Genomic DNA, 16,635 nt, shown 5'->3' with positions numbered 1-16,635 from the left:
TAAAATTGGTAATATATTGTTAAAACGTAGTAATGGCTAATTGAAACTTCAAGAAAAATTCAGAGAAACTCCAGGATAACGTTGGTATTTAACTATTTAAACAGGGTCTAGAAAAACGACGTTTTATTAAAATTCTCTGAAATATAGATTTTGTTTTAGGAAATTGAGAAATTAGAAAAACATAAGTGAATTTTTAGATTAGAAGATTTTTGGCAATGAACATTTTTGTAGTTACTTTTCGGGATAGTTTTATATATTTAAATAAACGAGCTTTATTTTTTAGAGCTGTTCATTAAAAATGTTGGGGAGTATAAATACATTTTTAAAATGAAAAAGGAAATACTAAAAATCCAGTTTTGAGTTAGAGCTTAACGTTTTCAATTACTTTTCATGTACTGTTAGATGACAGTTGCTATATTTTTTTCTTTTTTTATGGTTCTTAAGGTTTCTAAGACTAGTTTTTCCCAGGTGTATTAGCAGCCTCGCTTCACTCGTAGTTCGCAGAAATGCTGCAACCATTTGTGCGTCTGCCTGGGATTTTCGCAGCGATCCGTACATTTTTCACCCGGTTCCAGTCCACTGTGCACGGCCAACATGTGTGTGGAAAAAGTCAACGGCAAACGCGACGTTTTTCAGCTCGCCGCGGAGCGTTGGCGTTTCGCTCAGTTTTAGTTTCAGTTGCGGTCTCAGTTCTCGAGAAGACGTCGGTTGGATCGGATCTGAACGGATTGGATCGGCCAGGAACGGAGCGGATAGGAAGCGGATCGGTTCGGATCGGTTGTTTACGTTGCCATCGCGCAGTGGAGTTTGCAAGGCGACATCCGACGTGGTTTATGCTTCTGTGCGTCTGGTTCTCCAATGTAAAAATAAAATTGCTCCAATATGTGTGCGCGAAACTGCTTTTGAAACATTTTCGAAAGAAAACAACCCCAAAACGAAACGACTCAGAGGTGCCAACCAGGTAATCGTTGTGTATAGTTAATGCTAAACGGTTGACAGTTCAATATTAAAGTCGTAAAATCAATCGAATTGGCCTGTTATCCGTGTTTATATGCAAAGTGCGTCGCTTGATGTCGATCGGTTCTCCCCAAATGCCCCCAAGTCGCTAATCGAAGTGCAGCTGAAGGAGACATGGTGCCAAGTGATAAATGGAATAAAAAATGTTTCATTCATGAAAACAATCCGCGTTCACATAGGCACCCATGAACGCAGATGTGTTTGGATCTGCACGCATGCTATTTCACAGATGCAGTCAAAATAATATCAATATGCTGCATTTTATAGCTATTACTTGACGATGTTTTTAAAGACAAATATCAAATGAATCTTTCAGGGGATATCATACAGATTCCATCAAAATAGTTGTGTTCTATGGTAGTGCCCAAGAAAAATTTCATTTCCCCATAATTAATTACACTTTGGTCCAAATTTATCTTTTTGGAACATTTAGTTTTCAAGAAGATATTTTGTGGTTGAAATATTTCGTTTTCTGGGAAATAAATAATTTGAAAGGTATACATATTTTGATTAGAATTTTGTTTTTGGAATTTTTAAAGAATATTTGAAACACGTTTGAAAACATGTATGTGCTGTGTGAACATGACAAATTAAAAATATTTATATATTTTAAATAAATTGGGCTTTTTCAACTATACCTAAAGTAAAACTTAAACTTTAAATATGATCTATGTGGACTGGTCCAATGACCAGTTCACCCGTTCAAAAATTAGTTTAATCAATCTTATAATCTATAAGGCGTTACTGCTATTATTATGACCCCATCTGTTGGTGCATATGTGTTTAAAATGCATTTAATTCATCTGTGGAAAATTGGGTGCCCTGGTGGTGCGGTGGGGAAGTGGATATCCATGGGTGCGTGGATGTGGATGCGGTGCCCGGATGATCGGATGCCGAATCTCTGGGGATGCTGGGATGTGGTTGTGGGGTGTCGGAGGAGGCATCTCGTCGGCGTCTTTGCGATGCCATCGATGTCGATGAATTGTGCATTCGTGCCCCAGTGTGCGTGGATGCGAAGCATGATTTATTTCCAACACTTCCGCTAATACTCATGTGGCTGATGTCGCACAGCGACGAATTTAATGCGTAGCCGATTACAAAAGGCCAACTAATAAATTAAGCCAGCCCGAATCCGTAGACAATACCAAAATGCCCAATACTGCCCAATACTGCCCACGAGCTGCCCACTTAGTCGGCAGATAAATAGGAAAAACAAAAGCCGAAAAGACCGAGAAGCGAACCCGAAGGCAGCGATTTGGTTTTTTAGTAGCTGGTCACGTCATTAAAATTGCATTTGGCTAAACGGGCCCGCGGACATGCAACACACACAACGACCGTTGATTGGCCATACCAGACATTGTGGCTAGCCGGCCAACAGGCCAAAACAACATATAAATCAGCTAAATGCACCGAACAAAAATCATTTAAGTTTTATATTAGGATCCAGATTTTTTGGTGTTGAACACATAATTATTTAAAGAATAACAAAACAATTTGTATCTTAACTTTCAAGACCCTCTAGCTTATCTCAGTAAATATTTTGCAAAATGCGTTAAACTTGTTAAAGGTTATTGAGATAACTTAGCATTTTATTAGTAATCAAAACAAATATAAACATAAAACCAAGGAAATGTACACGTACCTTAATAATCTTCTTACTTGTGCAATTAACTCCATGAAATCATTTTTATTTATATTTTAACGTGCTTAATACTAGTTAACACTAGTTGTCAAATGATTACAATTATTTTAAGGCACCGGGTGATTAAGGAAAAATGCAAGATAAATATGATTAAGAAGATTTATATATATCATATTATATTCTTACTAGTTTTTTTATGGGGAATTCTTCTATAAGCACAATAATATTTTTGTATACATTTTTAAAAGCGTTTATATACTAGATTTCGTTATTTGGAAAATATATTTATATTTTGTAAAATATATTTATATTTTTCAAATAAACAAATTTAGTTTTAAAACAATCTAAGCATTTATGAGTCACTAAGGAAAGCCATTGATTTTATGAGCATTTTTTCTTTGTGCCGGGAACTTAAGTGTCGATAAGCGGCTGGCCAAATCCAAATTTGTACATTTTCATTCATAAAAATTGCGCCGGTCTACGCAGCAGCAACTTAAGCCCAAATAAAAAGTGGGAAAAATAGATCGACCACATGCGGAGCAGACGTGGGCAGTGGGCGATCCATCTAATTTTTGCGGAACTGGTAAACACGACTATGAGTACACTTACTCACCTGAAGGAATTTAATAAACTGGTCACTGGATACGCCGCCATCTGGGAAATATTATGATATTTATGAGGCTCGCAATTATGACGCTGCCCGTCATAGTTGATTTTTAATCGCACTTTGTCAAGGTAAAGCGGTACGGGGGCGTGGGCGGTGGGCGGGGCAGCAGCTACTGCTGCGGTTTGTTTACACGGAACGAATCGTTTTGGATTGGGGAGACGGTAGCGGTATGGGAGCGGTACGGATCCGGAGGTTGTTGCTGCTCTGTTTGCTATGCGGACGCATCGCATTCTAAATTAAGACGCAGCGTCGCTCGAAGTACACACAAATGTACATAAATATTTTGTTTGAACGCTGGGGTGGACATTTTAGTGGTTTTTCAACCCGAACATTCAAGCTATATCAGCAAAAATAACAAAAGGGATGAAGTACCAAACAAAAATCTTTAATTTTTATTTTTCTTTTGGGTCATATTACTCCCTAAAGCAACTAGAATTTGCAAAAGTTATTGAAATATGAAACATTTTGATTGATAAACTCAAAAACTGCGTAAGCAAACAAATAGAGGAAGTGAGATAGGGAAGAGTTTTTAAAATATTTATATTGAATAAACATAACTTTTAATAATCTTTAAAAAATATTATATTATTCGATTATCCTGTATTTTAAATACCTCAACTCAATTTTATTTAAACCTACTTTATTTTTGGGTAGGTAACACCAATAAAATGCTCTACAAATATTTTTTAAAAGCCCTTAAAATATATATAAATAGATTGCATTTTAGTAATTCATGTCAAGCCTAATACCACCTTAATTTCACTTATATTTTCATTACTTTTAGCTCAGTGCAAGAGATAGTAGTTTCCACACATATTTATAGAAGTAATGTGCATCCAAACCTAAGGTTATCATCAAGGGAATTCAGTTTTTTCCAGGCATAGTTTTGGGAAGTATTGTATAAATCATTAATGTATAACAGTGGGTGATGTCACATAGATTTTGGTGGGGAAACTTCCGACTCAAAAGTATAATGTATAAATCATGTGTCGTCAGGTGTGTTAAAATAGTTTTCTAGTGGTTTGTTTGTTGTGGAATTTTATTTCCATCAAACCGTCGAAAACATTCTTCACGCATCGCGAGTTACCCAATATTGGATGCTTATAAAATTGAATATATCCGTATGTTTGTTTAGTGGGCGCTGGATTCACATTGTAAATAAATCACAGCGAGTGATTGGTACACCCGGGACTTGGGTTTTGTGTGTTTGTGTTTGTGTTTTTTGCTTTATTGTTGCACCGAGGCTTATTGGAATTTAGCGCGGAATACAAATGGCCAATTTGGCGGAAACCTGGTCAGGATGGCAGTGTCGAATTTGGTCATTTGGAATAACCAGATTGGCGAATGTGCAATGCACTCAACTGGCAGCCTGCTCCGGTGCATCTGACCTTATATGATCATTGGTTAATGGGGGTAGTTGGGAGATACTTGGGTGTCTGGGTATCTGTATCTGGATCTGCGTATCTGGATGTGGCCAAGTTACAGTGTTGACGTAAGTCCGAAGTACACGTACTTGTGTTCCATTGCCCAGTCTCTCTTCTGGGACTACTTAAAATTCCTCAGTGCAGTTTGAAAGCAGAATATAAGACCAGACCTTTCATACATACCCACTTATGCAGAAGCATAGCATCAAAAGCACTCGGCATCCCGACAAAAAAAAGAAACCATATAGTTTATCTTTATGTTTCCAATTTTCGTTCTGCCAGCCAGCACTTCTCTGTTTGTAATTACATGTACGGGTATGTAGCTAATTAATTTCACTTTTTCTTTTTTTTTTTGCCCACGCTTTTGATCGCTTTGGGCTAAGGTCTCAGACAAGTTCAAATATTTGCTTTGTAGTTGGCAAAAAGGCGGCCGCAACGATAGGGAGTCGGAAGAACGGGCACAGATTCACCAGATCTACCAGATTCACTATATTCACTATATTCACCATCGGCATTGGCATCGTTTGATTGTGCAGTGCGTGGGTGGCGGCTCTTTATGTTTTTGGATGATTGTACTTTGACGCAAATGAGTCGCTTAGTCAGGGTAAATTAGGCACTCAAAAGCACAAAACAAGTACAGGTTCAAGTACGTCTGCTTGTGGGCGAATTATATAATTTAATTGGCTTGTCTCAGGGTGAAGAGGAATTTGATGGTTGCTATGTTAAGTAATCCTCTCGGGGAAGCCTTTCTGGCTTAAAGGAATACTTTTAAATTGTGGCATTCTAAAATAATTAAATTTTACTTTATAATCTTATAATACCTTTGTTCTTAACTCTATTTTAGCATTTTTTTTCTAGAGTTAAAAATATTTATTTTCTATTTTATAGAATTTTTAAACTGATAAGAAAAGTATGATTCACTATTTGTTTTGCAAAATAAATTTATGAAATAAAAAATATTGTTTGTGTAGATAAGGAACTTAAGTCCGAAATTTACGAAATAAAATCTTCAATGAATTGCGAATCGTAAACAGTTTTTCTTTAAGGTTTTGAGAGTGGTTCATACTCATTTTTTTTTTTTTAATTTAAAACATTTCAAGACTAAATACAATAGGCTTCTGGAACACCCAAATACGTTTGTCAATCCAATCATTCTCCACTTACGCCACATTTTATTTCTATTTACAGTGCATTTGTCAGGGTCTTTGGCTACACGGATTCGGTACGGTGGTATTACCGATCGGTTTTCGAACGACAACGGGACCATAAGCAATTGAGCATGAAAGTGGTGTGCTTGATTTTCGAATTCCTGACAGTGGTACAACTACTGCTGGTCGAAACTCAGGTGAGTGTATGGATGGATCGATCGATTGCCCACCCACTTGTCGAAACCGCATTACGTCAACCCGCAGCAATTCGATTTGGTTGGATTGGATTGGGTTGGATTGGGAACTGCGAACTATTTACGAATGCAAGGTCAATTACCGCGACCAAATTAGTCGCACTCTCGTTTTTTTTTTTTCATTGTTGAGTTGAGGGGGTTCTCCATAGGATAGGTAATATACATAGTTTACCTTGAGCTTGAGGTGCAGAGCGGTTCGTATTTCCGCATGATTTGATGGGAATGTTTCGGTTTTCCATTTTTGAATTTTCCGATTTGCCATGACCTACGTCTGATTTCAAGTGAGGCATTCAATACTAGCCGATTTATTGGCACCTCATTATGCAGAGCTTGTGTGCCAAATACGCTCTAAATCATCGATTGTGTTGGTTTATTTATTCCCACTAATTTAAGCTGTAAACCTGGTCATTTAAATAATTCAGCGACACAATTAATTCACTAATAGGCTGAAAAACAAATCTCTTGATTACCTAGAACATCTGGTTGTCTCAGCTGAATGATAATAGTTTCCTGTTTTGTCTAAAACATTTAAAAAAAAAAATTCCGAAAATTAAGTGAAAGAATTTAGTAGCAGCATAAATGATCTATTTTGTTGTTGGATTACCAAATATGAGTACCGGTTTTTGTTTTTATTAAGTAAATGACGCCAAGAATTTGAAAACGAGTCATTGAACTAATAAAACTTTTTGGACCTGTCGTTCATTTCGAATCTCTTTCTAAGGTCAGAATGACTTTAAAACCGACACCAGGCAAACCAGGTACTTAAATTGGTTTCATAAAATTCCTGAAGACATGTCTACCCTTCCTCTTTGTCTTTTATAAAAATGTTAGGAACATACATATTAATGAAATTTTAGGATTGATTTTAAAACTTTTCTTCTATTTGCTTGGTTTTTCTTAATTAAAGAGTTAAATATCTATTACTCATTACTTGCGTACAGCTCAAAATGAATCATGATCGCGTTCTAGGAAAATATAAGTAAATGTATGACATTTAATCTTTGTATGACTTGGCCCATTTGCATGATTGACTTAGCTCTGAGCGTCAGTACTACTCTACTTCCTATACCGGAAAATGTCCAGTTTTATGGGCTCTTGCAGCTGCAGGGCGTTGGTGAAGAGGTTATGGCAATTGGTGGTCGGTCCTCGACAGACGTCGAAGCCTATTTTAGACTGGGACGGATGCAGGGATAGGGATCCGCCGGATCGGTCGGCGAAAAGCGTGAGTTATTTATAGTGCGGCGACGCGTCGCCTGGCGTCGCATTTGGAACTGGAGCTGGGACCGATCCGACCGAGCCGCATAATGGATGGTGTACCATGGTACTTTCCTCGGGGATCACAATACGAACGCAGACACGAAACTGTCGAGAGCAATGACACTTCAAATAAAAAGCGGCGACATGTCTGATTTATAGTGGAGGGTGGAGGGAGAGGCAGGAAAACAGGGCTCCTTGAGGACGCAGATCGCATGTCACACAGTCGACCCGTAAAAAAAAGGGAAACTCTAAACCGCATCACTTACGTGTGCTTCCCATTCTTTCAGACTGGTCATGTCCAGGAGGCGAAGAGAGAGATAAGGGACGCGATGGGTCACCATCGGCACCATCATCATCATCACCATCCGCATCAGTATCACGGTTCGCATTGGGTGGACGGGCGGCGGGTGCACCGCTTGCGAGTGCCACAGCACGAACGATGGAGTGGGCGGCGGAGATCGCTCAATCACCACCAGCCCTTCAGCCGGTGGTCACAGTGGTCTCCATGCGACGAGGAGTGCGTCAAGCGGCGGGAACGGTTCTGCAAGGTGAAGCGCAAGTGCGGCCACACCAAGCACGTGGAGCAGAGCAAGTGCCGGCAGTAAGTATAATAAATGATTATAAATAAATTATAATATAAAACATAATACGATGACAGTCAAATTTTCAAGCTCTTTCAAGTGATTTTATTTAGTCTCTTCATTTCCCAAAACGCCTGTTTTTCTAATAAAAACTACAAGGTGTGGAAGTTCAAGTTTACATTCATTTTATTAATATAAATCTAGTTTTACCACATTAGTTCACAGAATTAAAATTTTTTTTAACTAAAACGCCTAAATTAAGCGCTTTGCTTTCCATGTGCAAAAATAAATGATTTTTATTTGTTTAAATCATTAAATAAACATATGTCATGAAGACATTAAAAATAAATTACTTTTTTACTAGATAGGTAAACAATCATAAAACAATATAACTAAAAATGATATTACATTTTGTTCAAACACTTAAACTTATTTTGTGGAAATGTTTCTACACAATTTCGTCTGGCAAAAATTAAATATTCATTTATTGACTTATTTTTAAATCTATTTAGCACAAAAGTACATGTGCATTTACAAGTGTGTCTATTCTTAGCATTAGTTCACACAAATATTAAGAACACTTTTTAGGCCATGTTTTTTTATAAGTTTGTTTATTCTTAACGAGCTCAAATTTTGGGCAGCGTCTCCCAATACACTGGCTAGCATTTACCTGAAAAATTATGACTTTAGGGAACTCGATTTTTAAAATAGCAAACTAAAGTGTGTGTTTCTATTTAATAGTTGTCATCCTGCGCCACCTATAAAGTGGCAACAGACGGTTATTTTGGACGATAGCCACATCCGCGAGAGAAACCAGCCACAGCCGCAACCACCACCACCACCACAGCCTCAATTACCACCGCCACCACCCCCATCGATAATCATAAATGCAGCAGCTGCGGCGTCAAGTGGTCCCACCGTGGATTATAGATATACTCAGTACAAACCGCCACCGATTTCGGTACAAACTTATCCACCAACACACCCCCCAATTTATGCACCTACTTATCCTCCCACTCATCCTCCCGCTCATCCACCAACTCAACCACCAACTCCTCCTCCAACTCCTCCTCCAACTACTCCACCAACTCCTCATCCCACGTCCTATCCGAAATTCGTGGATGATATTCGTCATACGCCTCGTTATCCCGGCAAGGATATGTACGTCGAGGAGGAAGTGGAGGATGAAGCTGAAGAAGATTCCATTAGCTCCGACGAGCAGGGTGACTTCTTTGTGCTCAAACATCATCGTCACAGAAGACGACAGAACCATAGAAAGCCATCCCACAGAAAACCCTCAAGGGAGGACTATGATGACGATGACTTTGTGGACTTCAGCGAAAGAAGGCCACTGAAACCCAGAAATTTGGGCGAGGACACCAGTGTGGAGGGTGATGTTTTCCAGTACGAGGATTTCGATCTAGAGCCTGAGACCATCTACGCGGATTCAGAGGAATCAGACACCGAATTCCGCAATATCAGCTGGGTGCAGCCACCAAAGGATGGATTAGTTCTCAGACGACGGAGGGTGTATTCCAAATGGAGTCGATGGACCAAATGTTCGCCAAAGTGCACAACCAGGAGATATAAGTAAGTTGTAAAAAAAAAGTTAATAAAATAATTATACTTATTGCATGATTTGAATATTGAAATACATGCATGAGTAAGTTGAAATGAGCATATTAATATTCTATTAACTTAAAATCAACAAGAATTCAGCTGTCAGATTTAATTATATAAAATATATATATTTTTTTTTAAATTTATCTGTACAAGAACTAATTAGTCAGTTTAATATTTTTGAATGATTTTTATTTACTCTTTATAATTTCTAAAGAATTGCATTTAATGAAATCTCAAAATTTCCGTAATTGTGCATTTTCCCAGAACACAAAGAAAGCTATATAGATCAAAGAATTTTCTTTCTTAAAAAGCATTAGCCAAAAGTGCCTTAATAAAGTCAGATTTTAATGCAATTAAAGTGCATCATGTTCTTTAAACAATAAAGTCGCTAATTAAATCATTTTTAACCTGCAGAAAATGCCGGATCAGCGATCAATGTGGAAGGGAGGTTCTGCGGGAGATCGCCTACTGCTACACGGAAGGCAGCTTCTGCCAGCAGTGGCTGCAGACGCAGTTCCAGAAGACACCAGCCTTCGAGACCAGACCCGGATCCGGATCCCCGGCCAATGCCATGCGTAGGATGCAGTCCGAGCAGCCGGAAGTGTCCATGAATGACCTGAACTACATTATGACGGGAAAGGGCTATCGTGGAAAGGAATACACCCCTCTGAAACTGAACTGCGGCATAGTTCGAAGTGGTACTGGACGAAGGAGCATGTCCAACATGCTGAAGATCATCGGAGGACGGGCGGCGAGGAAGGGGGAGTGGCCATGGCAGGTGGCCATCCTGAATCGCTTCAAGGAAGCCTTCTGCGGTGGTACTCTCATTGCTCCAAGATGGGTTCTCACCGCCGCCCATTGTGTGCGAAAGGTGCTCTATGTTCGCATAGGTGAGATTAATGGGAAATCTAAATATCAAAATTGGAAGTTATATACACATTTCTATCTCCTGACAGGAGAACACAACCTTAACTATGAGGATGGCACGGAGGTGCAGCTCAGGGTGATGAAGAGCTTTACACATCCCAACTTCGATAAGCGTACGGTGGATAGCGATGTGGCACTGCTCAGGTGGGTTATAATGACTATTAGATACCAGTTAATCAGCTAACCAATTGGGTCTGAGGTGGCGCCAGCTACCGGTCAATTTTAATTTATGCTTATAACTTCTAAAATATTGGTTACATTTTTAAATGGGTTGATCGATATTGACCAATGAAACATATAGAGCTCAATAACTGTCGTCTATCATGTCTGAAATTTGACTCAACAGTCTTTTGCGATTTGTGGGCAAGGTGGCTAAATCGAGTTGGCTATTGATCCCTAACAAGAGTGTATATATACTTTGTAGGGTCGGAAACGCATATACAATATACAATATTCATTTTCGCTCTACTAATAACGGTTGCAAAAATTATTACAAATTTTAAACGCTGACTTATATTGACTATTTTCTGCAGATTACCCAAGGCTGTTAATGCCACCACTTGGATTGGATACTCCTGCCTGCCGCAGCCTTTCCAGGCGCTGCCCAAGAACATGGATTGCACGATAATTGGATGGGGAAAGCGGCGCAACCGGGACGCCACTGGAACCAGTGTGCTCCACAAGGCCACCGTGCCCATTATACCGATGCACAATTGCCGCAAGGTTTACTACGACTACACCATCACAAAGGTACTTATGGGCGTAACCGCACTTTTTGGAGTGCACGCAATAACTTAAATCTAAACTATATCTTACAGAACATGTTTTGTGCCGGGCATCAGAAGGGTCACATCGACACCTGTGCCGGAGATTCGGGAGGTCCACTTCTGTGTCGCGACACCACGAAACCCAACCATCCGTGGACCATCTTCGGGATCACCTCGTTCGGTGATGGATGTGCCCAGCGGAATAAATTTGGCATCTACGCCAAGGTGCCTAATTACGTGGACTGGGTGTGGTCGGTGGTCAACTGCAATGGCAACTGCCAGATGTAGTTGCATGTCGGTGGGTACTTAGTAGTGGCGGATTTGAGTCCGTCAAGTTGCAGAGGCTGTGAAAATCTAATTTACACTTTAAGTGTCCGATCCGTAAGAGAAATCTTCGCTTGATCACCATGTCACAATTCAAATGTGCTCATTTTACGATCCTAAAGCTAAATAACTAGAAGTTAAAATGGAACAAAGTCGATTGTAAATGTAGACAACCAAATATTTATGTAATTAAATCTTTAAAAAAAGCACCTACTAATTAAAATTCTAACTCACGCTGAGGTGGCTTTTTTGGTTTAAGCCTGTTCTAATGTACATAACTTAATTTTACATGTTATATGTTAAAAAATTATATTAATCATCAATTCTTTTATAAGTTAAATAAATTTAATATTTTCTTAAGAACAGACAGAAATCTGAAATGGCCTGTAAAAAAAGAATACAACCTTATCGTAACATAACTTTTTGTATAAAGCTGAATGAAAAAATTAAGGCCATAAGAACTGTAAATAATGAAAGTTTCAACTCAACAGGTTGATTCGCAAAATTCGTCAATTGAAATAGCTAGCATCTGCAAATTAAAACCTAAAATACTCAGATCGAAGCATAAAATGAATAAAAAAGTATCGAACTAGGCCCAAAATTAATATATAAAATTGGAGTAACATTACTTAGCAAAGGACTCTTTCCTGATAGGCGTACCAAAGATTCACAGATATGTACATTACTTATTAGTTTATTATATTGGTGTTAAATGCTGCACAGTTTTGCTTCCACAATAAAACTATTTAACGTGATCCCTATACACTTTCTTTTTTTACTACTACGAGTACACAATGGATTATAAAAACAAACGATCACAATAGAGAGGTGAGTGCGTGGGCACACATGCAAATAATGTATCTGTATAAAAACATTTCGTATAAAGAGCTACAAGAGTGGTTTGGACATAGAAGCCCCAACAGATAGATGGGCGTCCAAGTGGCTTATCCTTCGCTTAGAACATAGTGCAGGGCTACGGACGCCAGGAGAACCAGCAGGGCCACCGCGATTCCCACCATGTAGAGGCTGCGTGAGAGTTCTGGCTTTGGCATCGAACTGGGCATGATGCGGGAATCGTCCGTGCGATCGTTGCCCGCATTCGAGTCATCCGGCAGTCCTTCGGCCTCCACGGAAATGGTCTCTGGGTCCAGCTCTACGTCCAGAATCTGTTTGGCCTGGGCCACCACCACAGTGGGAGCTTCGCCACGGAATAAGTACTCGGAGAACTGCACCACTGCGCCGGTCGAGCTGCTGGTTCCCTCAGAAGGCAGACTGAAGAACACCCGCCGGGGTGGCTCACTGATGTACAATGCCTCATTGGTCACATATGGATCCGTGAGGCCGTCGCAGTAGACTTGAATACGTGTGATCAGGGAGCGCAACACATCGTCGCGCAGGAAACGCTTCACATCAGCTATACTGTTTCGGGGACTGCAGAAGACCTTGGTGGCAATGATGCCGCTCATGCGCAGTGTTCCATTGAACTCGCGCACCTTGATGTCCGTCGGTTTGCTCAGCTGGCATTTCACCGGCAGCACGATGCTGGCCCGGATGGGGTCACCACCACCGATTGCCCCATCCGAGGCGAGCTGGGGCAGGGAATCCGTGGCATTGCTGACGGCCGAGGTTGACGCACCACTCGTCGACGTGGGCTTTAGCTTGTCCACTTTGGTCTTTTTCTTTTTGATATAGGCCTGCAGATCGATGGTGTCCTCGACCAACTCGTTCTGCAGGAATACCTCACTGGCCAGCAGGTTTTTGCGCACCGAGACTATTACATTCTGGAACTGATCTTCGATGTTGACGCGTCGCGATGAATCCAATATGGGCAGCACGTCGTCCAGATCGTAGCTGCACTCCAGCTGAATCCACTCGAATGGCTTGTCCACAAATCTGTGCTCCATGTTGGAGAAAGTGCCACCGCTGTCAAAAGAAATGCACATCTTTATTTTCTGTTAAAACAAAACAGCTTGAGAACAATCAAACTACCATATACACATTAACAATCCTAAAGGTTAACTAACACATAAAATGCATTCCAAGAAATAAGTAAACGTAAAGCAAAGGAAGTGGTTAATTGACATTGAACAGAATAAGTTATGAAAGTAGTTCTCAACTTGTTAGTTACCATATGATGCATTTTATGTTTGCCGTAAAATACGTTTTTTTGCAATGTCTAGTTTTAAATTGTAAGCGATTCGTTTGGTGAAAGAAAGAATACACAGTGAGACCCGTATCTGTGATCAGGGGTTACGATTGCGATACTCACTTTCCATAGCTGTAGTTTTTGCAGAGCACTTTCTTGTCGGCCAGCGAATACGAGAGGAATACGAAATCAGTCTGTGCAATATCGGTGGTGTAGACGCCAAACGAGCTGCTGCTTTTCAATAGTAAGCTGAATTATGGATAAATATGTCATTTAGGATTTATCTGGGTTATATATTTCAAACGACTTACTCGTAGATATCTGAGAACAACTTTTTGGCGTTTTTAAACTCGGGACTCTGCTCATTGACCACATCGGATCTCACTGAAGATACAAAAATTCCTGTAAAGAAAAATTGATTAACAATCAATTAAGATTTGTTGCATGCTTTTAAGTGTTCCTAAGGCTTTTTTTTAATAAAAAAATCTATAAAGTCAAATCAGTTTCAAATGTTTTACCACAAAAATTTATTTGAAAATTCTAACATCTTTAACTATTGGATTATTGATGAGATTTATGGTGTGAAGCAGTGCTTAGTAAAAATCTGAATAAGTAGAACCTATTATTATATTACAAATATCAGGATATATTAGGAATCTTTTTATATTATTGAGATTTTCAATTTAAGATATTCTTGTTACAAATGTTTATAATTTTGAGTACTTTAATGCTCTCTACTCTCAGTTCCTAAGCCGTTTCCCGATCAATCTATATTAATTAGCCCTGCATTTTCGATTTATAGTTATGACGCGACTTGTGTGAGCAAGCGACATGTACTATATGGTTTCTAGAACACCTCCTGCTATCTTTTAAGTAAATCTCATAAATAATATTCCCTGGCATTCTACGACTTCTGGGTGGGGCAGATAAAATTCCCGGGGTCAGCACGCAAACCCACCGATGACGTCAAAGGATCCGGGACACATTTTGCTGGCGCTCAGCCACTGGGAAGCCAACGCCTGTGAGTTGATGTCCGAGATACTGAGGCGTACGTCTGCGAGGTCCTCCACATCGCCATCCTCCTCGTTGTTCCTGGCCAGGTGGACCACGACGCTTTTGGTCAAGTCCGCTTGCTATCGAACCCAAATCGAATGGGATCACAAGGGGATATAGAGATATAGTTGAGCGGGGGAACCAAACAAATCGACGTGGCGGATATGGCACTTACATGGCCCACGATTATCCCGTACGAGAACTGGTTCTCCTGTGCGCATTTCTCCAGGTACAGCTCATCCGATTTGCTCAACAGCACTGTGCGCATCTTAAAGTAGGTTGTTTTCTTTAAATTTAATGTTAACTAAATTCGGTCCAAAATGACCAATTTATCAATGTAGCAATAGTGTGACCGTATGGGTAAACGGCTTTATTTAGGAGCAAGTAAGCGATGTATTGGTGGAGTAAATATTCTTATCGATGTCTAACAGTGTCATCTCTAGGAAATCCGTTATTTTTGAAAATTCAAATTAAAGGTTGAATGTGGAGGTGTTCGATTTTCATTACCATTCAAAATAAACATAATTTAAATAAAATAATTTGTCTAATGATATGTTTTATTAAAATTTCTTTGTGCTGCCAACATTTACATTTCTAGGTTGCTAAAAACACTAAATTTTAAAAAATGTTTAAGTTTTTTTTTTTTAACTGAATGTAAGTACTATTGAACTCTGAATCACAGATAGTATTTATTTTCTTCAGTAAAGTTTTTGGCTAATGGCGAAAATTATTTTAAATCAGCTTCTTGTTGGTTAAATAAGTCTTCAAAATTAGTTTCTTTTTGCAGTCTTTATTTAACTTTGATACATTTAAAATATTTGGAATTTCATTATTTCATATTTTATTGAATGTTAAGAAGTCCCGTAGAATAAACTTCAATCTAAGATTTCATAACTTTATTGTGATTGAATTTAATTTGAATAAGTTTTACCTAGCCCACGTTTGACTTTTTATATGAATTAATAAAAGGCTAAAGTGTTTTTCTTTCTAATCATTACCCTACCCAGTCAAGTTATTAAAACTTAATTTACCTCCGTGGCTCATGAATGTATGTAGTCCCCTCTCGGTAGGTTCTTCAATTAAGACACCAGCTCTAGCTCCATTTTCTTTTCCAACTCAATCTCCATCTCCACATCCAGCTGCAGTGCATCTGCTGCCGTGGTGCGATTACGTACGAAATCTGGCCAAGAGCGGACCCCATAAGTACGGCTCTGTGCCACCCAAATGGTCAAGTGATCGCCGGACTATGGCGCGAACGGACGCGATCGGTAATCGAATTAGGTAAACAAACACTCAATAAGGCGGGCGTACGTTGATAATGTGTGCATAAGCAAATAGGAGACGGGTCCTCTGGATGGAGAGGGACGGGATCTGGGATCTCGATGACCAGGTTGCGATTGCGGCGGCGATGACGGGCGAAAAGTAAATGAAATTTCATTTAGGTGGTCGCCAACGGCTGCGGACCATCTGCTTGTGTGAATGCTTGATTGTTGAAGTGCCACTTGATGGGGCGAGGGCGCACGCTACTCGCAGGGTTTTAACACTGACAAAAATTACTCTCGAAATTGTCCCCAATTCAATGCTTTTGCATAGTAAAATACCTTATATATTTGGATTATTATTATTATTTTTTAAATAAATATCTTGTAAGGAATTATAAAAAAAATATATTATTTAACAAACTATTATTCAGACTTATATAAGATAATTTCATTGATCGTTACAACTTCTTAGGAGATAATATATTACACAATGTAAAACTAATATTTATATTTTCTGACCGTGTAGCGAGCGGTATCCAGATA

The 16,635-nt window shown here is 39.3% G+C and overlaps 2 protein-coding genes across 2 annotated transcripts; one reads left to right on the top strand and one right to left on the bottom strand.

Moving 5' to 3' along the window:
• The first annotated feature begins 670 nt into the window (after positions 1 to 670).
• LOC108146855 lies at positions 671 to 12,392 on the top strand. Its single transcript, XM_017273071.2, has 8 exons — positions 671 to 961; positions 5,939 to 6,095; positions 7,697 to 8,010; positions 8,732 to 9,580; positions 10,028 to 10,503; positions 10,570 to 10,684; positions 11,074 to 11,290; positions 11,359 to 12,392. Exons 1-8 carry the CDS (start codon positions 834 to 836, stop codon positions 11,593 to 11,595), a joined length of 2,493 nt encoding a protein of 830 aa, XP_017128560.1. The 5' UTR covers positions 671 to 833; the 3' UTR covers positions 11,596 to 12,392.
• On the bottom strand, positions 12,310 to 15,184 carry LOC108146856 (protein odr-4 homolog). Its single transcript, XM_017273073.2, has 5 exons — positions 15,006 to 15,184; positions 14,736 to 14,910; positions 14,089 to 14,179; positions 13,901 to 14,026; positions 12,310 to 13,554 (listed from the first exon to the last, which is right to left on the bottom strand). The coding sequence occupies exons 1-5, from the start codon at positions 15,096 to 15,098 to the stop codon at positions 12,576 to 12,578; spliced, it is 1,464 nt and encodes a 487-aa protein (XP_017128562.1). The 5' UTR covers positions 15,099 to 15,184; the 3' UTR covers positions 12,310 to 12,575.
• Between the last annotated feature and the right edge of the window lie 1,451 nt (positions 15,185 to 16,635).

This window comes from Drosophila elegans, unplaced genomic scaffold (assembly GCF_018152505.1).
Source record: "Drosophila elegans isolate 14027-0461.03 unplaced genomic scaffold, ASM1815250v1 contig_208, whole genome shotgun sequence".
NCBI classification, from domain to species: domain Eukaryota; kingdom Metazoa; phylum Arthropoda; class Insecta; order Diptera; family Drosophilidae; genus Drosophila; species Drosophila elegans.
This window is presented reverse-complemented; position numbering and strand designations above follow the sequence as displayed.